Here is a 27550-nt window from a genome sequence, read left to right as displayed (position 1 = left end):
ATCTTTATTACTTGTCTTTTACCTGTCCTTTTCTAAGCTGACATTTTCTAGCAAGTCTCACCAATCTCCCTCTTCCGCTCATTTGTCTATCACCAGTTGTCTCTTTATCACTTTTCTCACACCAGTCTTATCTCTTACTTATCTGTTTCTGTACATCACATCTCTCATGTGGACATCTCCTCACACTGGTTTCCCCCTCTGTTTCTCTCTTGGCTATCTCTTTGTCACCTGTCTATGTGTCTATCACATATTGCGCTCTCACCTGCCACACTCTCTTTCACACCTGTCTATACCTCTCTGAAAGGAAGTACAACAGCAAGTTGGGTGAGTACTTCATTTATTCATGTCCCATCTCGGCAGCTCCCAGGCAGCAACTGCCAGACCAACACATTCTATGTTCCACGCAGGAAACAAAACCACAAGGGGATTCCATTGTAAGAATGTGAAGGAGATCCCAACACACCTCCCTTCCCACAAAATAAAAGAAAATATGCAACAGAACAATAAGATAAATAATAGAGCAAGAATCAAACAACTTTAAAAACAAGATACCAACAATGCATGACATGTCTTGATATTTACCGGAGTAGATCTGAACCTGGAAGAAAACATAGTATATCATCAATGCATAGCATAGTCTTGGAACGTAGCAGGTGTAGATCTCATCCTGGAAGGAAACCTTTTGTAAGAAGAATAGTTTGGATGATCATTCCTATTGGAAGGAATTGCATTAGAAGAAGAGCAACTTGAAAAAACATTTCTATAAGAAGGAACAGCATTAGAAGAAGAGCATCTTGGAAGAATAAGAGTTACATTAGTGGAATCAAAATGAACACCCATCCTCCCACCGACGTACACAATTTTGGATTGAAGAACAATAGAAATGGCACACTTATTCCAAATCTTGCCATTCTCCAACACCATCACATGGTCTCTTACTTCTCTCACTCTAGCCGGGGCAGAAAACCGAGAAGTCCACTTGCGAATGAAGCCAGGCTTCTTGATTCTTACCCAATCTCCAACACACACAGGGGAAACTCTCTCAGAAACCGTGGTGTACTTTGATTGAACTGCAGTTCTTACATCCGCTACCTTGCCAAGTCTGGCGTGGTCAACTTCTTTCCTGGACATCCAATCCTTGTTCAACTTGGAACCAGCAACTCTTCCCCTAAGTAAAGTGAAAGGAGACATCCCCGTACTAATATGAGGAGTAATTCTGATTGCCTACGACATGTCTGCAACGACCACTCGCCAGGATAAACCATTCACCAAATCCAATTGCAGTTGATCCTTGATAACGCGATTAAAGCGTTCAACTAATCCATTGCTACGGGGATGATAAAGTGAGGTTAAAACATGTTTGATGCCATGTTCGTTGAGAAAATATTGCATTTCCAGAGACACCAATTGAGTCCCATTATCTGTCACTAATTCCTCTCCCGGAGAAACGCTTCTTTGAGGAAATTGATGACAGACAAAGAATTCACGCACTCTACAAACTTATTTTCCGGCCACTTGTACGTATAGTCCACTAAGACCAGAGCATACAGAGGAGAACCACCAGAAATCCCAAAAGGACCAGCAACATCGAAAGCTAATTTGCACCAGGGTAAATTCTTGATAATCACAGGATCAATGGGAGAGGGATAAGTCACCTGAGTCTTATCGCTGAGAACACAAGCACAACAGTCCCTGACATAATGCTCGATGGACCTATCGACTCCGGGCCACCAAAAGTCCTCACAGATTCTGCGTTTCATAGCACGAATAACCGGGTGACCTTCGTGAGCAAGATCTAAAACTTTTTTTTGCATGCAGGTGAGAACAACCAACAGACCACCTCCGTGTAAAATTCCATCCACCAAGGATAACTCATCACAAACCCTTTAGAAAGGAATTAACTCAGAAGACAAATTCTTGTTAACAGGCCACTCATGAACCAAGAAGCCCACAACCATTTTAATTTCTTTGTCCTCTGATAGAGATTGCAACCATTCATGCTCAGAAAGTGCACCCTTCACAATGTCGACAACAGCACCAACGGCATATACAATATCAAGATCCTCCTCAGTAGATTCGCTGATGTCTTTAGCAAGGGGTAAACGAGATAGACAATCAGCAATGTTGTTTTTGACACCAGCCACATACTCCAAACGATAGTTGAATTCCTGTAGTCTATATTGCCATTTGGCATTCCGTGGAGTGGCACGACCACCACCCTTGGTGGTGAAGAGATCAACCAAAGGTTTGCGATCGGTCCTGAATTAATTTCCCCACAGGAAATTCCGAAAGTACTGGACACCCCACCATAAAGCTAATGCCTCTCCTCTTTCTCAATGGTGGAGTAATAACTCTCAGCACCACGAAGAGTCCTGGAGCCAAACGCAATGATCTCCTCACGACCGTCACTCCTCTTTTGCATAAGAACAGCACCTAAACCAGTGTTGCTGGCCTCAGAAGAAACAATGCATTTGTCATTGATGTTGAACAACTTCAAGGGGCGAGCTTGCATAATTTCCCTTTTAAGAAGATCAAATTGATTAACACACTTTTCGCACCACACAAATTTAACATTTTTCTTAAGTAATTCACGCAAACAAGAAGTCTTATCAGCGAAATTCCCTACAAATTTGGCATAGTACTCCACAAGTCCTAAGAAGGAACACAATTGATCTTTGTTAGTGGGTGAAGGTGCATTTTGAATGGCATCTAAAATGTTGATTTCGGGTTCAATTCCTTTGCAGTACATATGGTGACTCAAATAATCCACACCTCCCGAAAAAATGTGCACTTGTCCTTCCTTAAGGTTAGCCCGTGAAGTTTCACGGTATCTAGTACATGTTTAACTCTGCTGTCGTGCTCTACCTCAGTTCGTACATACACAAGAATATCGTTTTGGAAAATCATGACTCCCGCTGTGTTTTTTAATAAATTCCCCATGAGGCGTTGAAACACCGTGGAAGCTGATGCCTGACCAAAAGGCATTCGTTTGTAACGGAAAGCTCCTTCCGGAGTTACAAAAGAGGTGAGATGTCGGGATTCCTTGCTTAACTTAACTTGGTGGTAAGCTGAGGAAATGTCAAATGACGAAAAATACTTGGCTCCGTCTAGCATTGCTAGCATTTCATTAATATTGGGCAAAGGCTGGCGGTCGATCCAAATATTACCATTCAGATCACTCAAGTCCACACACATCCTAAGAGACTTGTCAGCCTTGTGTGCAAGCACTATAGGGGCCAACCATTTGGATCCTTCAATGGCTTCAATCACATCCATAGTGCACAAGCGTTCAAGCTCATGCTTCAATTCCACACGCAAACTTAGGGGTACCTTACGCACCTTGTGTGCAACAGCCTTCGCACCACTTTTCAGGATGATGGGGTGCTGGAAGCCCTTTAGCTTCCCAAGTTTGTCACAAAAAACTTCAGGATACCTCTGGATCCACTCATCACCTGATAAATGTCCCAACACCAACGCATCAGGAGGATTGGAGGATGAAGGAGGAGTGTAAAATTTGCAAGCTTCACGTCTAGACAAAACCATGTCAGGATGATTAGGATCAAGAATGATACAAGTTCTCCCTGCTCCTCCCATCCCAACAAATTTGCACCATTCTCTACAATGTATACAGTTCCTGTAGCAAGATCCCCACAGAATTCCAGATTTGCTTCAAATTTGCCAAGAACTTCCACTCTTTTGCCCCGATAGGCAAAAATTCTTATATTTGACTGGTGCAACTGAATGTCTTCTAACACCCCAAAATCCTTGACATTGATAAGAGTAAATGGAGAGCCGGAATCGACCAAGAAATTTACATTTTTCCCATTACACAAATAACGCATGCAGGGAATTTTCTTATACACAAACCACCCATGGAAGCATTTTCAACGACACACTCAGATTGTAAAGATGACGAAGACAGCATTTATAGCATATTATCATTTTCTTAACCAGAGTCAATAAAGTCTTCTTTAATGGACTTGACGATTTGCGTGTTACCTTTGTTGGATCCCATGGCTGTACAAAGACGTGCCAGATGACCTTTTTTTCCACATTTAAAACAAGTCTGGTTCAAAGCAAAACAGAACTTAGCATTGCCTAAATGATTTTTGCTCCCACAACGAAAACAAAAGAGTTGTACTTTTTCAGATTTGATCTTAGGCACAGGTGGAGAATTCCGTGTAGTATTTTTGATGGGAACCTTGAAGGACTTAACACTATGCTTTGATGACAACAGTTTAACTTCAGTGGTTTGAGAAGGATTACCCATTTCCTTCATGCACAATTGAGAGTGTTCAATGCTTTTCGTAAGTGTGATAGCTGTTTCAAGGTCGGGGTCGTCGGATGACAAAAGCTTCTCTTGAATCTTCTTGTTACATGTGCGCTCAATTAGTTGATCACGTATGATTTCATCCCTAAATTCTCTGTAGTTACAGGTGATTGCTAGGGTTCTGAGTGTGGAGACAAAATCGTCAATGGATTCACTAAGAACCTGGGCACGTTGTAAAAACTTGTGGCGCTCAAGTACAACATTCTTTTTGGGGTTGAATCTTTTGTCTAAAGTTTTGATCTATGATGCATAGTCATCAATGAGCAAGGAGTCACGTCGTCACCGCCACTCACATGAGTGATGACGACTTCAAGAGTCAAAGTTTTCAAAATGCTTCTACCCTCCACACCAAGATTATACATAAGAAGCGCTCTCTTCTTCTTTGTGGTGAATGTATCACCGTCTATGGCTTCCAGATAACTTTCAAACGTATCCTTCCATTGTTGCCAAATAATAGGTGGAAAACCAGGAGATTGTAAGAAGGGTGGCAGAGCTGGCACGTGACCAATGCTAAAACAGAACATGGGTGAGTTGCTGCCCACACAATTGTAATAGATGCAGGAATAAATGAATTCATGTAAATACAGTTAATTCTTATGATGCACACTGTGAGTGCATCACAAAGTTAGTTGACTGTTAAAGAAAGAACAATGCAGGAATAAGCTGTGCACATCAGCGAATACTTTGCAAGATGTGCACGTAAACTTATAAATGTTGAACAACTGTGCGCATCGGAACAATGCAGAAATAAGCTGTGCACATCAGCGGATGCTTTGCAAGATGTGCGCATAAACTATAAATGTGAACAGCTGTGCGCATCAGCAGAGAAAACAACACTGGCGTTGTTTAAACTGATGTGCAAATTGATTAGCGTAGTGATCCGATCCACAGCTGTGCGCATCAGCGTGAAAACAAGCGTGGTGTTGTTATGACAACACAAACAAGAGAAATCAGAGTGAACCAAAATGGCCGCACGCAGCGTGAGGACGTTGCGTGCAGGGATGACAGGCAGGTCAGGCAGAACTCTGAAGACGCGCAGCACGTCTTGAGGAGAGACAACGTCATGGGGAGACAGCGCGAGAAGCAACGACTACTTCACTCGGGCGCACCACAATAACAAACAGTACCTGAAATGAACGGAAATTGACCAGCCAAAATCAGCGTCGAACCCCAGGACAGCAACAGAACCGCACAGGAGTCCACAAGGATGGCGAGACTCCGAAGAGGCACCGTGGAGTAGAAAACGCCACACGAGAAGAATGGAGCTCCAGGGGTCGGCAGGAAGAAAGCAGGTCGACACAGGTCCACTCAGGAACAGGAGGCCGAAGACGGGACAACTTGTCGCCAATGAAAGGAAGTACAACTGCAAGTTGGGTGAGTACTTCATTTATTCATATCCCATCTCGGCAGCTCCCAGGCAGCAACTGTCAGACCAACGCATTCTATGTTCCACGCAGGGAACAGAACCACAAGGGGATTCCATTGTAAGAATGTGAAGGAGATCCCAACACTCTCTCACACCAGTCACCTCTCTCTCTGATGTCTATTTAACCCTTCTGTCTCTCTCTCTCTCTCTCTCTCACATGCACAGAGAATCTTTGTCTTTCTGACTTGTCTCTCTGTGGTGTCATCTTCCTGTTCTTCCTTTTTGTAATTTTCACCTCATATCCCCTTACAGTCTTTCCACACCACCCCCTATCTCTTTCGATCCTTCACTCTCTTGTATTTCCTGCTCCCTTCACATGCTCAGTGGCAGCAGGAGACACCCAGGCACATTTTTACCTGGCTCTGCAAATGATATAGCTGAGGGGCACAGAAAGTAAACAAAACTCACTGGAGCCTTGGCTAACTTATGTTTCTGGCACTGCCCCTACTATCTCTGACCCAGGGGTCGCAAAGACAGTGCCTGGGTAACGGAAGGGAAGCCAGGGGTCGCAGCTGTGACCCCTGGTGATCCCCAACGACATGCATGCATCATGTACAGTACTGAATCAACAGGGCCAAAACTATACCACCAGGGCCTCCACGGATCACCAGTGCTGCTAAAGACCCCAGAGCTGCAGCAAGGATTTTCAGATATTCAGGCAAAATTGCATTTGGCTGTTTGAGCTTCCCGTCCCCTTCTCACAACAGGGCCCTGCGCAGCCTGGCACGCTTTTGCGGCCTCCAATGGTGTCGCAGTATGGTAACTGCCTATTGCGGCCTTCATGTGCCACCATCAGCTCTGTATTTATCATATTTTATTTTGTAATTTGATGGGGGCCATGTCAAATTGCATATTCATTTTATATTTGAACAGTAGCTTTCAAACGCACAATTTGGCGCCACTTTATCAAAATCTCCTTATCAGCTGGTCAGTTTACTGTGAATGTATACCTAACCATAACACATCCTTTCTCATGACTTCTGCTTCCACTCCTGCTGGGTGTCTCCAGGTTGGTCGCGAGGTCTTCTCTGCCCGGCGGAAGCTCGTCCTCGAGGCCCTGTTCCAGAAGTGGGACACCGACGGCTCTGGATTCATCGAGCTGAGCGAGCTGGAAGCTGTGCTCTCCAAGTACAAGGAAGGGATGGAATCTGCGGTGCTGACGAGAGGTGAGTGACGTCACATCCTGGAATGGACCCAGTGAGCAACACCGGACAGGCCCCCTGTGAAGGAGGCATTAGGGCAGGAAAAGAGTCAGTCGCAAGCCAACCTAACATGAGACGGCCTCTCTTGAATAGAACCAGTCGGCCAAAATTACAGCTACTATTTTATTTTTTATTGCAACGTTCATTAGAGCAGTGCCTTATATAAGTAGTTACTATCAAGTACTAAGCATATGCATTCCTTTAATTATACCTGCACTTCTCAGCAGGTGCACAATACATTCGTTTGGCGACTACCAGCACTTCTCAGTATCAAGCAGTTCTGTAGAATGTTGAGTATTCGCACTTTTAGATTTCCAATTCAGGCATCCGATTAGAATTCAGATAAGGCGCTGCGTGCACTTTGTAGTCACAAACTGAATTGCCTGTAATGATGCTAGGCGCTGTGTACACTTACTGCTTTCCCCAAAGACTTGCTGGAGGCTGTATAGAGGGTATATATGCCTTTTATTTAATCAAATAAACAATTCCCCGAGAGAGCGCCGGGCAACACGCTCCGATCGCTTGCTCTCGCGCCGCGCTACTTGCGCATGCGCTGTAGCGTCCAATATGGCCGCTACTCGCATTGCTGCCCTGACGTAGTGCGCGTCAACTAGACCGCGACACTACATATCTCCCCCTTTTTATACCACCCAACACAATGTACCCCGACCAGGTGGTCAGTCCATTTCATAGTCTCTAAACTTGGATGGTCTCACCACAGCTCTCCCCGCCCGGGTGTGTCTTACCGGGGTGGTATGTCCTTCTTGGCCTCCTTCTGCGACCGGGCCTCCGCTCCTTCCTTCCGGAGTGCCCTGGCCCTCTCTCTCTCCTTTCTCACCATCTTCCCGGGTCCTTTCCTCCGGGGGCCATCCGTCCGGTGTGTCTCTCTCTCCATCCTGTTCTTCACTCATGTTCTCTCCGCACTCTCTTTTGGACGTTCCTGCTTCCCTTGTCGCCCCTTCTGTCGGGGTTTCCCCTTCCGTGTCCTCCCGGGGCCATTGTAGGATTTTGTTGCACTTGGCCATGCGATTGTGGGACCACACGTTTCCGTCGCTGAGCAACGCTGCCCGGTCGTACACTTCTTATACTCTTAGGGGTGGGGAGTACTTGCTTTCTCCCTTCCGCTTCAGAACTGCCAGCTTCACTCTGACCCACTCCCCTTTTTCCAACGCCGTCTCCTTCACCCTCTTGTTGCGGTTGTAGTGTTCCGTATAAATGCGTTGTGCCTTCTCCAGGTTGTGTTGTACCACCGCTGGAGACCATTTGCTGGTGATGGTCTTCTCCTGCCAAGCAACATTGTCTCAGGTGAAGGGTTGCCTTCCTCGTAGGATCTGGAAGGGGCTGTACCCCGTACCGGTGGGGGGGATGCGATATGCCCATATTGTACTTTGCACTTCTTTTTCCCAGTCTTTGCCCCTCGTGATAGCCGCTTGTATGGAGCCCATGAGCACCCTGTTGAACCTTTCTACTTGTCCGTTGCTGGCCGGATGATATATCGACGTGTGCCGAAGTAGAATGCCATTCCTGTTTGCAAATTTGACCCATTTGTCCGAGGTGAATTGGGGGCCATTGTCGCTGATTATGGTCCTGGGTATGCCTTCCCTGAGGAACACTGCCTTGAGGAAGCGCAGTATTTCGTCCGTGTCCATGACCTCTTGGATGTGTACTTCTGGCCACTTTGAGTACTTGTCTACTAACGCACAGAGGTATTTGGGGATCCCCTGATCATCCAGTATGGGCCCTAAGATGTCCACTGCCACCTCTTCCCATGGGTTACTGGGACTCGTGAACTTCCCTAGAGGCGGACTCATAGGCTTCAGTATCTTGTCCGCTCCTTGGCACAGCACGCAGTCTCTTACATGCCTCTCTACTTGCATATCCATTCCTGGCCACCAATACGTTTGTTTGGTCCTGGCCTTCGTCTTCACGATTCCCAGGTGTCCTTCGTGTAGTATGGATAGCAGATCCGGTATTATGTTCTCCGGTGGTACCACTCTGTTGCCTCTGTATACGAACACCCCGTCGTTCCCCACCGACAGCTCTTCTCTGACCTCGTAGAACTGCCGGACCTTGGGTCTCTGTCGTCTCCGTTCCGGCCACCCTCGTACAATGTACATCTTGATGTCGTCCATATCTTCATCCGCCGCATACACGTCTTTCCACTCCTGTCTACTGATGGCTTTTTCCGGGTCGTCTGTCAGGGCTACCATCTCGTCTTCGTCTTCCGTGCCATTGGTGGCACTGTCCATCGCTGACGCCCTGCTGAGGTAGTCTGCTATCTTGTTTCTCGAGCCCGGTATGTACTCCACGTCGTACCGATACTCCAGGAGTTTCAGCGTCATCTTCGCAATCCAGGGAGTGGCGCTGGCATGGCCATCGGATGTCAAAACCTTCACTAGGGGCTTGTGATCCGTCTTCACCTGAAATCTGGTGCCCCACAGGAACTGATGGTACTTCCCCATGGCCCATACCACAGCCAGCATCTCTTTTTCGATCACACTGAACTTTTGTTCCAGTGACGTCAATGTCCTGGACGCGAAGCTGATCGTCTCTGTCCCTCCTTCTGGTCTTTCTTGCATGAGCACCGCTCCTAACCCTTTGTCACTTGCGTCCGTCATCAATATGGATCGCCCCTGAGGATCGTACCCATGCAGCGGGATCGCTTGGCTGATTTCACGTTTCACCGTGTCGAACTCATCCTGCGTCTCTTCGGTCCACACAAACGCCGTCTTGTCCCTCGTGAGTTGCCTCATGTGGTGTGTTTTCGTGGCGAAATGGTGGACGAACTTGCTGTAGTATTCCGCCATCCCTAAAAATGACCGTACTTCTTCCTTGGAGGTGGGCGGGGGTGCATCGCAGATGGCCTTCACGTTCCCTTTCTTCGGTGTTATCCCATGCGCTCCTATCTCATGCCCCAGGTATGTGACTGATGTCATCCCGAAATGACATTTCTCCCATTCTGCCGTCAGGCCGTTTTCGTCCAGGATCTTCAATACCGCTTCTAGCTTCCTGTCGTGGTCTTCCAGCTCTGTCCCCATTACTAGAATATCGTCCTGGAAGTATTGCACTCCCTCGATGTCCTTGAATAGGCGGGCCATCAGCTTCTGGAACACCGCTGCTGCCGAAGCTAGACCGAAGGGCATGCGGCAGAACTGGTAGCAGCCAAACGGCGTGATGAATGATGTCAGTTTCTTGCTCGTAGGATGCAGCACTACCTGGTGGTACACCGATTGTAGGTCGATGGTGGAGAACCATTTCACGCCTTTCGTGCGGGCCAACATTTCCTCTATGCGTGGTAAGGGGAATTTTTCTACCACGATGCACTTGTTTAACTCTCTGAGGTCCACACATAGGCGCACCTTGCCTGACGGTTTCATGGCCACTACCAGAGGCGCCAACCACTCCGCGCTGTCGATGGGTTCGATGATTCCCCCGTCCTCCAGCCGGTGGAGTTCCTGTTGTACCGCCTCTCTCACTGCGATCGGTATGTTCCTTACTTTGTGCGCTACCGGGCGGGCGTTTTCTTTAAGGACGATCTTGTGGGAGAACTTCTCAAGTTTCCCGATTTTTCCGCCAAAAACTTTCGGGTGTCCACTCCGCCATTTCTCCGCCGTCGACTCGTCTCCGTCCAGGGTTACCATCACTTGGGTGTCCCCTCCTGGATTCAGCTGTATGCCCAACTCTCCTTGGTCCATCCATCCCAGGACTGAAGGTCCCTTCTCCGCAACGTACAGTTTGCAGAGGCGCTTCGCTCTTTGAACTGGAACAGTAGCTTCTTGAACCCTACCATCGGAATGGGTTCCCCTGTGTAGGTGACCGGTCGTATGTCGGGGGGTTCTAGATGTGTGCCCCACGTGGGTTTGAACCTCTCGTTCCACACCGATCTTTGGACAATCGTGTAAGGAGACCCTGAATCCGCCACTATGGTGATTTCTACTCCTCCAATGATCATGTCACACTGGGGCTTGCGCGACCTCCTCCCATCGATGCCCAGCACCTGGTCCTCCACACACAGGACTTCATCGTCTTCCTCCTGACCCTCTACTTCTTCTCCTGCGTCTTGCGCCACAAATTTCACCGCGTATTGTCTCCCTTTCCTTCGGCATACTTTCTCGTAGTGACTGACCAGGCCGCAGAACGCACACTTGGCTCTGAAGGCGGGGCACCGTTTGTCGTGCGCTGCGTGGCTCGAGCTTCCACATCTGTAGCACCTCACCGTTTCTCCCTTGTCTTGCTTCCATGTTTGTCCTGGTTTGCCTTTCCCTTTGGGTGTTCCTCTGTACTCCCCCGGCGCCGTTTTTCCTCGTCCGTGCTGGTCCGCGTCGTCCACCTTATTAACTGTGAGTCTTGGGGCTTGGTCTCTCTTTGCGGCCTCTGCACAGCGCTTGGTCAGTTCTGCCCTTTTCACTATGGCGATCACGTCTTTCAGCGTCGCATCTCCACTCGCCCACAGTTTATCTTGCACCGTCTTGCTTGTCGTATGCATTACGATTTGGTCCTTGATGAATTCTTCCTGTAACGCTCCATACTTGCACGTTATCGCAAGTTTCCGCAGCGCCGCCACGTAGTCGTCTATCGTTTCCCCCGCTTCTTGCTTCCTCTCCTGGAAATTGTAGCAGTCGATAGAGGTGCACACTGCAGGCCGATAGTGGTTGTCCAAGTCTTCAATGGCGTGTTTGAACACGTCCGTGTCCCCTGCCTGTCTGGTGACCGGTGTGAGGTTCTGGAATACCCGTATTCCTTCTGGTCCTAGATTGTGTAAGAGTATCCTCTTCCTCCTGGCACTGGAGAACGCCTCCTCGTTCTCATCTTCCAGCGCTTCTAGGTAGTTTTTGAAGTACTCCCTCCAGTCTTCCCACTTCATTTGGGGTTCTCCCGGACGTGGAAGGAACGGGATCGGCGTCGTTAAAGCTGATGCCTGTGCGCTCATTTTGGCTTCCACCTGTTTCCTCGGGCTACCTGGCGCGTCTGTCCTCACTCCCCTTCTTTGGGTTCCTGGGACTTCGTTAGAGCTGCCTGCGCCGTCGTCACCCGATTCCGCCAGGGTCTCCGCCGCCGTCCTGCGGTCCGCCTTCGATGTTCCTCTGCCTCGTGGCCGGCACCCTCACTGCCCACGTGCCACCTTCTGGCATCTATCTGCCACTGCCGCGCTCTCCTGGTGCGTAGGCGTCTGTCCTCGACCCCCTCGGTCCTCTTACCGTGTGGGGTGACGTCCCTCCTTGAGGGTTTTCCTCCCTGAAGCAAGTTGGGGGGGCACCTTCCTCCTGGGTCACACAGGGTCCTCACCGTCCAAGCCTCGTCGCCACTGTAATGATGCTAGGCGCTGTGTACACTTACTGCTTTCCCCAAAGACTTGCTGGAGGCTGTATAGAGGGTATATATGCCTTTTATTTAATCAAATAAACAATTCCCCGAGAGAGCGCCGGGCAACACGCTCCGATCGCTTGCTCTCGCGCCGCGCTACTCGCGCATGCGCAGTAGCGTCCAAAATGGCCGCTACTCGCATTGCTGCCCTGACGTAGTGCGCGTCAACTAGACCGCGACACTACATTGCCTTTCGGCAGTTTATTAATAGGGGTGATCGTTATCCGAGTCAGTCGTACACATTACGGCTGCAAGGAAATGAAAGAAGGCTGAGTCACCTGGCCGGAATTCAAACCTCTGACCTTCGGGTCAAAGACGAATCTGTGCTGAAGTAATGGCTGCATATTTTAAGGATAAAGTTTGTTTATTAGGCACAATAACAACATATAATCGCCCACATCCCCAAAAGGCCGGCGGTATCATGTTGTAATAGAGCATTCCGCTAGTGCTGGTGAATTAAATGAATCGCCTCACCTCTCTGCCAATGAGAACCTTTCAAGCAGGCCTTTAAGTGGACCGGGTCCGTCCGGGGCTCAGACCCATCCATATCCTAACCTTAGCCTTACTTGCAAAATCACTGACAACTTTCTGAACAATGAACGTAAAAAACGTTAAATAATCCATGTCCGCGATGTAGTTTCTGGATATATTACACATGTTTAGCAGTCTCAGTGATTACAAGATTAAGGGCCAGATGTACGACCTGCCAAATAGCGACTCGCAAATTGCGTTGCTTTTGTAACTCACAATATGCGATTCGCTATTTGACATGTACAACAGTGTCTTGGACACTGTTTGCGATTCCCAATGGGGTCGCAAAATGCGAGGCTCATGAATATTAATGAGCCACTCGCATTTTGCGACCCCATTTGGAATGGCTGGCCCTCCCAAGGATGGTGGCCTGCTGGGCTCAGCAGACCATCATGTCTGGGACTGCTTTTAAATAAACAGCTTTTTTTTATGCAGCCCGTTTTCCTTAAAGGAAAATGGGATGCATGTAAAAAAGAAATAATGAAATGTTTTCGTTTCATTTTTTAAGGGCAGGCAGTGGTCCCTGGGACCACTGCCTGCCCTTAAAAAATTATTTTGCATGCATATTTGCAAAGGGGAAGGGGTCCCTTGGGACCCCTTCCCCTTTGTAAATGCATCACCACCTACTTTTGTTGCATATATATATAGCGCGAACTCGACCCAAAGGTATTGGAGCGCTTTACATGAGCACCGTATTTACATTACACATTCAGGCACGGGGAGATTAAGTGATTTGCCCAGAATCACAGGATGTAGACGCCACCATGAGGCTCGAACCCTGGTTTCCAGCACCAAAGTCGGCAGTCTAATTTGCAAGTGTTTTGCTACGCAATTGCGGTCGCAAAACATTTGTACATGGCTATGGAGTCGCTATTTGGAAGGGAACGCCCCTTCCAAATACCAAGTCACAAAACAGTATTTTGCGAGTTGCAATTTTATTTGATTGGTTTTCTGGGAATATGTCATGGAGGCGTAGTCTCTCCGTTGATTCTATTCCTTCAATTATGAAGGGTACTTAATATTCTTCACTCTTTTGGGGTTCTTATATAAGCTTTTTTATTTTTTTTTATTTTTTTTATTAGCGTTTTAATTGTGTACAATCAAATACAACCAAAACATTTCGGTCACAGTACAACAGCATCCGTCATCCATTCTTGCTATTCCATTCCTAATCAGAGGCCCCCCACGCCCTCCATCCCTTATCGCATATAATAACAGCGTTCAATTCCCTTAATGCCATAGCAAATATTGGGTTAGGTACGTCCAGTAGTCTCTTGGCTTCGACCTGGCAGGAAGTTCTTCTTCATAGGTCCTCAGTGTATCTCTGCAGTACGTTAAATCCGCAAGCCATTCTTTAGGTTTCGGGATCTGCCTGCCATTCCAGCAGAGCGAGACCCTCCTTTTGGCCATTAGCAACGCTATCACACAGAATCTACGCGTTAAGGCCCTAAACCCGGGCAGTAGTCCCAGCAAACAGGTTTTGACCTCACAGCACACCTCACCGCCCACCATATCCCCCAGCAGCTGCGTCACTTGTACCCAGTAATCCCCAATTGCCCCGCACGACCACGCCAGGTGGATGAAGTCCGCCCCCTCTGCACCACAGCGTCCACACCTAGAATCCTCCCGCAACCCATATCTGTGTAGCCTGGCAGGCGTGTAATACGTCTGGTGTAGGTACTTGAAATGTAGGATGCGGAGATTGCCATTGGGTGTTAGCATGCCAGTTAATGTACAGGTAGTTGCCCATTCATCCTCTGTTAGTGGAGTATCTAAGCAGCTGTTCCACTTCTCCATGGAGGCATTCGTATTTGCCGCTATGTCAGCTTGGATTTTCGTATACAGTGTAGATACCAAGTGCTTGGCCGCGGGCGTGGTGATCAGCCACTGCAGAGCGGTCATTTCCGGAGGTTCCGCCGGATACGTCGGGTACAGCTGTTTCACAGCTTTTTGTAGCCTGTGATAGTTGAATCGGAACAGTATAGTCATATTACTAATGAATGTCAAGTGGTCTAGGGTTTTAAAAGTCCCCTCTTCGTACAGATCCCCCAGCGTGTCGATGCCCACCTGGCGCAGCAAGTCCAACCCCACTTCCTCCTGAGCGACTGATATTTCCGGATGCCATTGGAGCCGGAGCGCCAGGGCATATAGCGGAAGTTTATTAGCTTTCCTGCCCATAATATGCCATGCTTTGTTCGTGGCATCTATTGTGTTAATATATTTCTTGTGTAAGGGGGGCCTGCGATGAGTTATAACCGCTTCTAGCGGGATTGGCAGGGCGTCCCCTTCTTCGATTGCAGTATGGGTGAGGAATGGGACTTTGTGGTACCAAAAATGCGCATATTGCGCTTGCGCACAAAGGTAGTAGAGTAAAAAATCAGGTACTCCGAACCCTCCCTGGCTGTAAGGCAGTGTAAGTGTCCGCAGCTCAACCCTAGCCATCTTTCCCGCCCAAAGGGGTTCTTATAAGCTTTAGCATTAATACTAAACATTTTCTTCTTTTCTGAAGGACATTTACCTCTAATGGTTTAACTTTTCTTCTCTATGATGGCGTTCATATATGTTGGTCCATGAGGGGAATAGGCGTTTGCCTCATAGCTTCTACTTTTTGTAGATGACTTTCATTCCTACCTTACAGGATCGTTGCTCTTCTAGGGGACAACTCTTTTAACCATTTACCTGACTCTAGTTGCTTGTAGTTGGGCTCACCCTTCGCAAAGTGTGGTCTCAAGATGCCATATACATATTGATGATTATTTTATAGATGGGTCAGATTCTTTTATTAAGAAATCCTTTAAAATGTCCAGTTTCAGTATGGGGGACTTTTTCTAGATCATCTGTAGATGGGTCTTCTTCATAGAGTAAGGTCATGTACCATCCTTGGTTTTTGCTAGGTTATCAAGATTTTTCTTTTTCATACTTAATATCTTGTTTAACTTTATATAACTATTACTTAATGGTGGTGTCTCAGGCAGCTTGCATTACTCTGACGGCTTGTATGGCTGTTGCTCTCTTAAGTGGTATGATCCCACTATAGTTCCATACTGTTATCTCAGTATTGTCTGCTGATTATTTGGCTTTATTTTTATATCTATATATATGACATTTCTTTTGTACATACATAGGCATTTACTTATTTTACTCCTATGTCAGTACATTATGGATATCCTGGAGGTATTTGTATCATATCTAGTTCTTTTTCCTAAGGAAAAGACTGCTCCATGCCAATAGTTGCTCTTGCTGTCTTCCACTTCTTTTTAATAGAATATTCGTTATCTTTTCTCCACAGGAGGTGGATCTTTCCCTGTGTTTTTATCAGGCCAGTTCTGGCTAGGATGGGACTTTATAAGGCATAGCGGTATTGTTCAGTGACATGGCCTACTGCTCTGTGTTTCACAAGTATTGTACACGTGGTTCGGGCCTGGATATAAGACCAAATGGTTTTATATTCGTAGGATCGTTTGGCAAAATTATCCTATTGACATGGGTAATGTTCTCCCCTGATCTTCAGTGTTTTTATTACTTTTGTTACTGTCCTCCTGTCCAGCGTTATTATGGGGTGAGAAGGCATGGGGTTTGGATCCCATTAATGGTGTAAATAGTTTGATATTCATATTGTTGGTTGGCTTGAGACGCAGATTTGTCATACTAACAAGGATATTTTATTCCCAAGGTTTTATTGTCTTCCGACTATACTTACCTGGGGTTCTTTCCACAGGAATTTATGTGATAGAGTATGCTATTGCTCAACTACATTAGTATGAATGTCTGGTCTTTTTCCCTTAGTCTAGACCGGTTTTGTTCTAGTAAGAGACTATTAATGGTATCAGTTTGCAGACCCTCCTCTGGGGATGGTATGACTTTGGTATCTGATTCTAAAGTAAGAAATCTGCGGCTAGATGTCTCTATAAAGGAACAAGTTTCTTACCTTCAGGAATGCATTATCTGGTAGAGACAGTATCAAGCCGCCCATCCTCCCTGTTCTGCTAACTGAGTCTTCTTTGGTCTTGCCGCATTGGCGAGGGAGTTACATGGAGCCTGTTAATGTCGCATCCAATGGATGACATTGATACGGAGTCACGTGGCACCCTTTACCAACGCGCGGATGTGCTATGGGGACAACATTTCATGATACAGTCTCACGCCTAGGAAGGATTGTAAAGTAAGGAATCTGTGGCTAGAACCTGGGTTTACCAAATAATTCATTAGGAAACGTAAGTAACTTCTGTATAAATGTGTAAAAAAGGTGCACAATTATCAAAATATTTTCAAGGCAAAACAAAAAGAAACTGTAGTGCTTACAGGTGAGTGGGCGTGTTGTATCTTTGAGTGGTGGTGAAATCTGAAGGATATACGAGAAAGTGCGTTCAGGAGTGAGTGAACAGAGGGTACTGAAGAGAAAAGAGATAAGGTGTAAGATTTGCAAATGAAGGAGGTATGGACCGGAAAAGGGCATACATGTCTAGTATAGTGTGAACTGGAGTGATTAGGACACTCTGAAGACCACTAACACTTCCACAGGTCTCAGTAATGTTTAATTTACAGTCACAATATTCAAGTATTTTCATTATTATTTGAAAACAATCATTGTTGTTACTCATTTATCTTAAACAGCAAACAACCATTGACAAAGCAAATTGTCCCGGCTAGTTTTAGGTGTATGTCCCTTGTTGTGTTATATGTCTAGATGCAATAACAAAAAGCTCAGAAAGGCACCAAAATACTGGTAGGGTGGTATGCTGTGGGAATCGCAGACATTGTTGATATGTTTAAGCCACACCCTAAATTACATAGTCCATGCCCCTTTTAAGCACCCCTTTTTTCATCCCACTTAAAGCCCTGCTTTCAAGTATCTCCTCAGATACTAGAGCCCAACATGGGAGGAAAGAGGGAGGATAGTAAGGAAAGCTGGAAATCGCCAGTCAGGCTTTACTCAACCCCATACACTTTCCCCAGGCCTGTGCCACTCAGGAAGCCAGTCCCCCCAACCCTTCACACCGCTCAACCATCACAGAACTCCAATGTGACCATTTCAACAATAGTCAGGATTCGAACTGTCAAGGCACGCCTGTGCCGAGTTAACCTGTTCAGTGGTGGGAAGAGGGACCTAAGTCTCCCATATCTTACACGTATTCATTGGTCAATGCATTGCAGTGACGGATTGTCTGCAAGGGTCAGGCGCGGATTCTGAGTTCGCTTTTTGGGGGAAGAGATATTAAGTTGTTTGAGCTTTGGTTTAATGAGTCTTCATGCTTTCTAACTACACTATGGACGGCTAGAGTGACCAGGACAAAGGGTCAAAATTCAGGTCAAAGGTTCAGTTTTACTGACACATAGGCAGAGGTCATGCAATCTTATATTATGTAAATCGACTCATGACACAAGTGCAAGTCAAGTGACTTTCTGGGGAAGGAGGAGAGATTGTGATCTTGTAAATGAGCTGAGGGCGATTTAATGCAGCATGCATGTGACAGTGGGCATGCAGCGGATGGACAGGGAGAGGAAAGGGGAGGTGACAATCAGAAGTTTTGCTTATAGGTCAGTTGTTCATGTTATATTTCAGGGAGATAGAGTATATTTTCGAGACAGCGCACTGTTCGAGGCTGCTAGACTGTAAAGAAACAGTATTATTTGAATATGCAGATTGTGCTATATGTGGTATTTTTTGATTTGCAGAATCAGGTAAACAGTCTATCTGCTACTAGGCTAATGCTAGACCAGCACCCCAGTCAGGTCAGGTGATCTGCTTGAGGGGTGGACGCGATAACTAATGGCTGGACACATACTTCGCGAAATAGCAAGAACTCAATGCTGCACTTGCAGAAGCAGTAACCTCAAGATCAAAGCAATGTGAAAAATACATGGCCGGACAATGTACACAATGAAAAGTGGATCCTGCAAATGCTGGAGTGGATGTCTCCTGATGTTCAGCCCCAAGTTTGGCCCACTGTGTTCATTACAAAGCAGAGGAGAATCCATTCGGATGCCTCTGGTTTGTATTGGGACAAGGTGGACAGAGAGACAGCTGCCCAGATACAGGAAGTGTATTGCCTGAACTCCAGTGGCTGGAGGGTAGAGATTCAAATGCTGATGTGTGGAGGATGGTTACAGGGCTCATTTTACTAACCTATGTATCTTGCTTGAGTAGATATCAGTGGAAAACATTATTCTGAATTCCTATTTTTTATATAATTGAATACAAAGCATTGAAAGATAAATACAGCCACGTTCAATGTGCTCCTATCAAGGTTAGCAATACCAAATATAACTTTGGCTTTGTCATCAGCATATATTGTGGTGCAGTGTCAGAAGTATAACTGGTATTTGGGTTTAAAAACAAAATGTATTTCAAAAAAGGAAGGTACCATTCCAAAGAAGTACTTACGGTCTTAGCTGCCTTAATATATGCAATATAAGTTATTACAGTCTCCATTTGAGTCATAACATTTAACCCTGTCCGCTTGAGTGTGTGTGAAAATTATAGGGCCTGCAAATTGTGAGGGCTAAGGCGCACAGGAATTCATAGGTCAACGTGCAAGATTGTCTAGAGCCAACTTCTTTTGTTAACTTTCTGTGACATACATGATGTGCTGGTCAAACCCACAACACGGTCAAAGGTACCTGATGTTAAAATACAATGTAAATATCTTAAAAATGGAGTATTTCAGGAAACTCCACAACATCAGGATTATAAATTTTGTACCCAGTAGGGCACTGTCTAAAAAAGTAGGACTTCGGTAGAACAAATAGGTAAATCCACATTGAGAGATAAACATATAAACCCAGCCTTTGCTCTTTAATAGTGCTTGAAATAGAATTACTCTGGAAGGTTTCAGTGTTTCTTTATTTTGCAGGCTGTCATCTAGAACAATGCCGTAAGAATGCTCTCAGGAGTCCCGCCGCTATACACACCCGTAATGGCCTGATTCAGGAAACAAAAATTTGCCTGACACTTTTAGTAAAATTAGGTCACTACAGGTCACAAAAATGCATTCCTGGACTCATTCCAGCTACACACTGGGCAAATACAGAACCTTAAAACATTATTACGTGTACATGGTATAACAAAATACTACGTGAAGGGAAGATACCATTTTAGTTTCAGCAGGGAAAGAAAGGTAGCTCAGTGATTATATGCAATCACTGCAGAGATACAGTCCCCTTAACTATAAAGAGGAATTGTTTTTCTCCCTGATGAGCCAAGATGTTGTCCTGAAAATCATAAGCTAGACTGGCATATATGAAGGTGCTCTTATGCACCACAGGGTGGGCTAGCCTTTGAAAGCTCAAGTCAGATGCCTGGCTCTGGCTCAGTTTGAGGTCCTGGTGTAACCTCAAGTCCAAAATGAAATGAGCTTTCATGTGGCTTCTTCCTGCCACCCATGCTCGACTCTTACGGGCAAAGACTTACAATCAAAGCATTAATCTTTGAGATAAAAGGAGAGACAAATAGATACTTATTTAGTGACTGATTTGTACAAAGTGAAACCAGAAAGCTAGGGATTAATCCCCTCTTCCTGCTTAACCAAATTGTGTGATTTTAGGCATATATTTCTCCAATCTTCCTTTACTTCATTATCACATATGAAATCATTTTATAAATACATAAGTGTTGTGTTTGATTTAATAGCCTATAATATTGCTCTGTCTATAATCATGTGGCCCACATACAGGTTGCACATGGACAATTGTCTCTTAGTTCATTAATGACACTGTTGCCTGGATGGGGGTGGGAGCAGGAATGGTTCTAAGTTCATGTTTAAAACTATTACTTTTAATAAATACCTTCATATGCAGTGATAGAATATGGTCTATTTAGGTCCAAGCTCCTGCATGATATGTAAATACACTTGTTTGAATGTTGAAGAAGATTTATCATATTTTACATGATGTTTGTAGCATACATCGCAAACATTTTCAGGGCTTGGCTCATGAATGAACCACTGGCTCTGCTCTCCCTGTCAATTTGTTGGCTTGCCCACCTCTAATAAATCACAACGATAAAGGCGATTTATTGTAATTGAAAAATTTGCCTAGGACTACACAATTCGGCCAGGCAGCATGTGACGACATTACAGTAGCGCCTTTTGGGTCCTCATTCAACACAAAGGAAGGCAGAACACTAATCCTGCGGGGAAAGTGAGTGCTTCAAGACACACTCAGCAGGAGGAGCGATGTGAGAGTGGGAATCGGGAGAAAGCTAGTTAGAGCGATCGGGGAGAGGATGTAGCCTTATGGCTAGAGCGGTCGACCTCGAAGCTGGGGAACCGTGTTCAAGTCTCGGCAGGGACGCTCAACATCCTGTGATTCTGGGCAAATCACTTAATCTCCCCGTGCCTAACATAAATTAATATGAATATCTGTAACGAAACTGGTGCTCATGTACGCTCTGATACTTGATATCTTCAGGTCGAGTTTGCGCTATATATAACTCTAAAACAAAAAGAGAGTGTAACAGAGAGAGGGAAAGAGTACAAGGGAGACTGGAGAGAGAGAAAACATGACAAAATATATTAACGAAAATGAACTTGCCCCGGACAAATAATGTCCCATTTACAAATACTAAAGCAGGTTACAATAACAGTTGACTGGTAACCAACCAGACTGAGTCACTACAGCCTACCTCCTTATTTGCAGAAGTTAATTTTGTCCCAGACTTGGTCTGTTCTCACCATCCAGGTTATTCAAGATCCGGTTGAGGCCCCACTAGAAGTCTGTTGGTACGTCATTGATAAAGTGCAAAACTAGGCACTGCAGGCCTGGAACAGTAAGCCCACTCACCTGCTCTGGAACCAGGGAAGCAAAAGAGCAAAAGTGTGCTTGGCACACCCTGAATGGCCCAAGCAAAAGGGTCAATAAAAACTCTCCTAGGAATGTGAGTGAAGAGCCCAAGGATTGGATGAGGACATACAAGCCAATCCTAGGTAATCTTCCATATTAAAGCCACAGTCCTCAGAGACAATTGGAGGGTAATATCCAGCCATAGGACTGGCTGTCACCCTGCATCGTCCAAATTATGGACAAACTGCGTCAGTTGAAGAAGTCAATATGGACAACGGACCGGAGTCTGAAATTACAACTTGAGATGACACTACTTACTCCCTCAAGGGACAGTTGGGAATCCTGAGCAACTGTGGAAACTGCTCTTGGTCTCGCTCTGACTTGTCAGGAGCGTGATGCATAGAAAAGAATCGTTTGGCAACCCAGGTTAAGTGAAGTAATTGTAAAGAATTGAAGTGCATTGGTGGTGATACGGCCAACAGGACCACGCAGTGAACACGCCGTAGACACCTGGACTGCCCGAAAGCTAACCCAACCAATGTAATCTAAACCATGAAACACAGTTTTATCCACAAAAGAGCTGTCAGTGTCATTGATGTGTTGCCTGAATGGTATGTAAGATCATCTTCGTCTTCACATCCTCCAGTGGCAAGGGTTCGCATTTCAGGGTCTGAAATGAGTGCTGGAGCGTCTGCTCACTGCCATGCAGCTGAGTTTCGTCTTGTGGTCATAGGCAGCATCCTTCCGGCAGGGTCTTTATGCTGCCACCTTAATGTATGAAAAATCTTATTTTCCTTCTTTGCACCCATATTCCTCCCATCACATTGCAGTATGTCTAGGAATGGTCCCCTACATTTCTTTGAAGTGTCTGGTGAGGGCCGCTGGTATGGCATATGCTCACGGGGGAGAAGATGGGGTCAGAGCGTGTTCAAAAGTGGGTCACCTGACCTGCGATAGTCAGGCCTCGCAGAAAAGGCCGCTTTGGCACGTCCTTCTCCGGGTAACCTCCGATGGTGCTGCATTTAGCAGTCTACTGTGATTCACTCACAGCTCCAAGGAGAATCCCAGGTTGACACCTCTGTTGACGTTTCCCCGCCACACACTGTCCCTCACTTGAAGTGACTGCCCAGAGGGGGATGCTACATTCGGTGTACTCTAGACTCTCACAGTTCTGAATTGGGCCATGCCAGTAGCAACCTCCAGTCAATACCACCTCCCCCTGCAGCATATCTGATCCAGTGCCGGATAGTTGCCCTCAGGAACACTCTTAGATTGGCAATGCGGTCGCTCAGCCCCTAAGGTCAAGCAGGCCAATCAAAGGACATGCCTCAGCTTGGAGCTCCAAAGAACCAAGGGCAAGTGGGGTCCTGGTGGCCCACCTCTGGCTGAACATTTTAAAATATCATACCAGTGTGGCATTAGGAAAGTGATGTAATAGTTTACCAATTGCGTAGCATTGGTGTCATGGGCCCTAATACAAGCAAATGAAGCATCCCTCTGTGACCGTAAGTTGGATAGTAAATGACAATCATTCTTGGGGTGTAGTCGGCTCCTCTCACTCTGGTGTCGCAGCAGCACTGCACCTGCTGCACAACCTTTCTGGGAAGCGTGGTACGGATATATGATACCAGTGCATCTGTCTGTGTTGTGCTTTCCAGCACGGTATCTTATTGTGTTGTTGTTTTGTGACTGATAGGGTGCTTTTAATCTTCTATTGGCTTCATATTTTAGCTGTGTGTTGATGTGTCTTCTTGCTTCTCTGGTAATCTGTGGTGATGAGTGGAGTGTTGTGTGTGGGATGGAATGTAGGGCATCAGCAGTAGTGTGAAGCAGAGCAGGGCCAACATGTTCCTTGGCACAGGACTGCATTGGGCTGTAATCAGGATGTCGCAAAATGTCCATCAGTTTCACTAGGTTTTTCACATGTGTGAGTCTGTGTATCTATAGACAAATTATTGTACCCTTCAGCCACACTTCCATTTTAAGGACCTTAGCCTGTAATGGTTGCTGACTGAATGGTGTCTGTTGCCACATTTTTATGTAAACATGTAAATTGCATATCAAATGATGTTTTATACTACATACTGGAGAAGGGGGCTCTCTCTCTGAGTTCCCTAGTTGTCCCATCAAAAAATCTTTCATATGGTGCACACAGAACTTCTGCATTTTCATACATTCTTCATTTTTTAAGCAAATGTATACAGTTATGCTTCATTCCGCCTTCCTTTTTGTTTAACATTTATTATAAATGTTGATAGCATAATGGGATATAAACCGAATTTACACCCCAAATAATTGTAGGATAAAGAACTGCAGCAGTTTGACACTTTTCATCTCTAATCTGAGCATGAAGACCCATTAGTCCACACCATTCGCGAACACCATTCCTAGTTCGAACATTTAAAGCATGTATCCTTTAGAAGGTATATGTATATAATTAGTCATGCTAGGAGTCCCACAGGCTTCTGCAATGATCTAAAAAATATGGCCTGACTGCCTTTCTTTGGTCAAGCAACTCACAAGCAAATTCCTTCTTTTACTTTGCTTGCATACTCCACCTGGGAACCTTCTAAATGTCACTTAAGATTTGTATAGCTCCTGCCAGAAACCCATCCTGGTGATGATCTATATCCACTTAGGGGCAGATTTATGAGCCCCTTGCACCACTTTTGCGTCACTTTTAACATGGGAAAAGTGACGCAAAAGTGGCGCAAGGGGCTCATAAATCTGCCCCTTAGTACTTACGTGAAGTCGAGTTACCCTTTCCCCACTTTATTTCTAGAAGTGTTTAGCACACATCTGATCTCCTTACAAGTGGTGTTCATCAATCAGTTGTTGATTTACACAGACTTACCTGCAGTACTATTACCAGAGTGTGGGAAAGACACCCCCACCAACAATGCTGCTAAGTTGTGATCCTGATGGTTTATGTGGGACCTAATAATCACACGTTCCAGACTCAACCTGCAGCCGTGCACTCAGATAGGGGTTTGCATCAACAGGCATAACCTTTGTCAATGGGAGCTAGAGACTTCTTTCAGGACATTCTTGAGACAGGCCCACAGGTAGAGCTCTCCCTCTGTAAGGAGGCATCCTCAGCAAACTGTAGAGAAACAGCACCTGGGCTTGTATCTACCAGGGTCGTAATTTCACATTTTGACTTCTTGCTCTGAGCTGTCACTCCCTTTCCTGTCACCATTTCAACAAATTATGATAGTATCACAAAGTGCTTTGGCTCTGGCTGGTATTAAAGCCATCTCTGCAGCAAAACATGATCAGGCATGCTTACAGACAGAAAAAAACATAGAACAAGCCTGGTTGCATGTGCTGACAAGTATATAATGTGGTCTTAACATAGACTGACTAAAATCAGACTGATGCTGTGCCCAGTGTATTGATCTCTCTCCTGTCAAATAGTTAACATAAACAAACACTTATACCATACGCTTCTTGATGGTTACAATTGCACAGACTGCAAAGCAATGGCAAACTTTTGTTTTCTTGTCTACCGCTGTCCTTTGGGGAAACCATAGCTGTGAGTGGTTTTGGGAGTGGTATGGAAAGGGAGAAGAGGTGCAGAGCTCTACTTCTTGAAGGGGAAATTGTGTGACAGCAGAGTGGAGGATGCATGGCTGGCAACTAGTTGATTAAAACGGCCAACAGATTTTGCATGGTGAGCTTGTATTGGCTACGGCCTCCTTAGAGAAATATTGGCCCCAGTGGCATGACAAGTGCCCACCTGGAAGTGAGGCTGTGCTGAATTGTGGTCCTGCAAAAAATACACAATTGATGGATGGAACACAGAACAAATCAAAACATTCACCCCCAGTCAAGAGATCTGGGTTAAATCCATCATTCTTTTGCTCACCATGCCACCCCAGTTTAGACCTGACCATATGCAAATCAGTCTTGACCCTGTGCCTCATGGGAACAGTCCAGCCCGAACTGCCAAGCCAGGTCCTCCCTGGACCAGAAACAAGCATCCTAAGACCATTTTCAGGGTTTCACCCCTCTTCAGCCAGAATAGCTTGATTCCAGTGGCACAGTGAGCCCAGGACCCACGTCTGGGCATAGCTAGCGCACTAAGTGCGAGAAAGCAAAAGACACACAATTGATGGACGGAATGCAGAACAAATCAAAACATTCACCCCCAGTCAAGAGATCTGGGTTTAATCCATTATTCTTTTGCGCACCATGCCACCCCAGTTTAGACCTGGCCATATGCAAATCAGTCTTGACCCTGTGCCTCATGGGAACAGTCCTGCCCGAACTGCAAAGCCAGGTCCTCCCTGGACCGGAAACAAGCATCCTAGGACCGGTTTTTGGGTTTCACCCCTCTTCAGCCAGAATAGCTTGTTTCCAGTGGGACAGCGGGCCCAGGACCCACGTCTGGGCATACCAGGCGCACTAAAGGCGAGAAAGCAAAAGACACACAATTGATGGACGGAATGCAGAACAAATCAAAACATTCACCCCCAATCGAGAGATCTGGGTTAAATCCATCATTCCTTTGCTCTCCATGCCACCCCAGTTTAGACCTGGCCATATGCAAATCAGTCTTGACCCTGTGCCTCATGGGAACAGTCCAGCCCGGACTGCCAAGCCAGGTCCTCCCTGGACCGAAAACAAGCATCCTAGGACTGGTTTCAGGGTTTCACCCCTCTTCAGCCAGAATAGCTTGATTCCAGTGGCACAGTGAGCCCAGGACCCACGTCTGGGCATACCTGGCGCACTAAGGGCGAGAAAGCAAAAGACACACAATTGATGGACGGAATGCAGAACAAATCAAAACATTCACCCCCAGTCAAGAGATGTGGGTTAAATCAATCATTTTTTTGCTCACCATGCCACCCCAGTTTAGACCTGGCCATATGCAAATCAGTCTTGACCCTGTGCCTCATGGGAACAGTCCAGCCCGAACTGCCAAGCCAGGTCCTCCCTGGGCCGGAAACAAGCATCCTAGGACCGGTTTCGTGGTTTCACCCCTCTTCAGCCAGAATAGCTTGATTCCAGTGGCACAGTGAGCCCAGGACCCACGTCTGGGCATACCTGGCGCACTAAGGGCGAGAAAGCAAAAGACACACAATTGATGGACGGAATGCAGAACAAATCAAAACATTCACCCCCCAGTCAAGAGATCTGGGTTAAATCCATCATTCTTTTGCTCACCATGCCACCCCAGTTTAGACCTGGCCATTTGCAAATCAGTCTTGTCCCTGTGCCTCATGGGAACAGTTCAGCCCGAACTGCCAAGCCAGGTTCTACCTAGACCGGAAACAAGCATCCTGGGACCGGTTTTGGGGTTTCAACCCTCTTCAGCCAGAATAGCTTGATTCCAGTGGCACAGTGAGCCCAGGACCCACGTCTGGGCATACCTGGCGCACTAAGGGCGAGAAAGCAAAAGACACACAATTGATGGACGGAATGCAGAACAAATCAAAACATTCACCCCCAGTCAAGAGATCTGGGTTAAATCCATCATTGTTTTGCTCACCATGCCACCCCCGTTTAGACCTGGCCATATGCAAATCAGTCTTCACCCTGTGCCTCATGGGAACAGTCCAGCCCGAACTGCCAAGCCAAGTTCTCCCTGGACCGGAAACAAGCATCCTAGGACCGGTTTTGAGGTTTCACCCCTCTTCAGCCAGAATAGCTTGATTCCAGTGGCACAGTGAGCCCAGGACCCACGTCTGGGCATACCTGGCGCACTAAGGGCGAGAAAGCAAAAGACACACAATTGATGAACGGAATGCAGAACATATCAAAACATTCACCCCCAGTCAAGAGATCTGGGTTAAATCCATCATTCGTTTGCTCACCATGCCACCCCAGTTTAGACCTGGCCATATGCTATCAGTCTTGACCCTGTGACCCTGAATTGTGGTCCTGAGCAGGGAGGAAGTCTTACCCTCGCTT

General features: G+C 46.3%; 1 protein-coding gene across 4 annotated transcripts in view; it reads left to right on the top strand.

Moving 5' to 3' along the window:
- EFCAB5 (EF-hand calcium binding domain 5) overlaps positions 1–27550 on the top strand; it is a 592664-nt gene that overhangs the window by 473571 nt on the left and 91543 nt on the right. For all 4 annotated transcript variants that reach the window (XM_085649237.1, XM_085649235.1, XM_085649236.1 and 1 more), the window contains exon 12: positions 6766–6922. In XM_085649237.1, the coding sequence (XP_085505363.1) occupies positions 6766–6922 (157 nt within the window). The remainder of the gene's footprint in view (positions 1–6765; positions 6923–27550) is intronic.

The sequence above is a fragment of the Triturus cristatus genome, chromosome 3_2 (assembly GCF_964204655.1).
Source record: "Triturus cristatus chromosome 3_2, aTriCri1.1, whole genome shotgun sequence".
NCBI lineage: Eukaryota > Metazoa > Chordata > Amphibia > Caudata > Salamandridae > Triturus > Triturus cristatus.
This window is presented reverse-complemented; position numbering and strand designations above follow the sequence as displayed.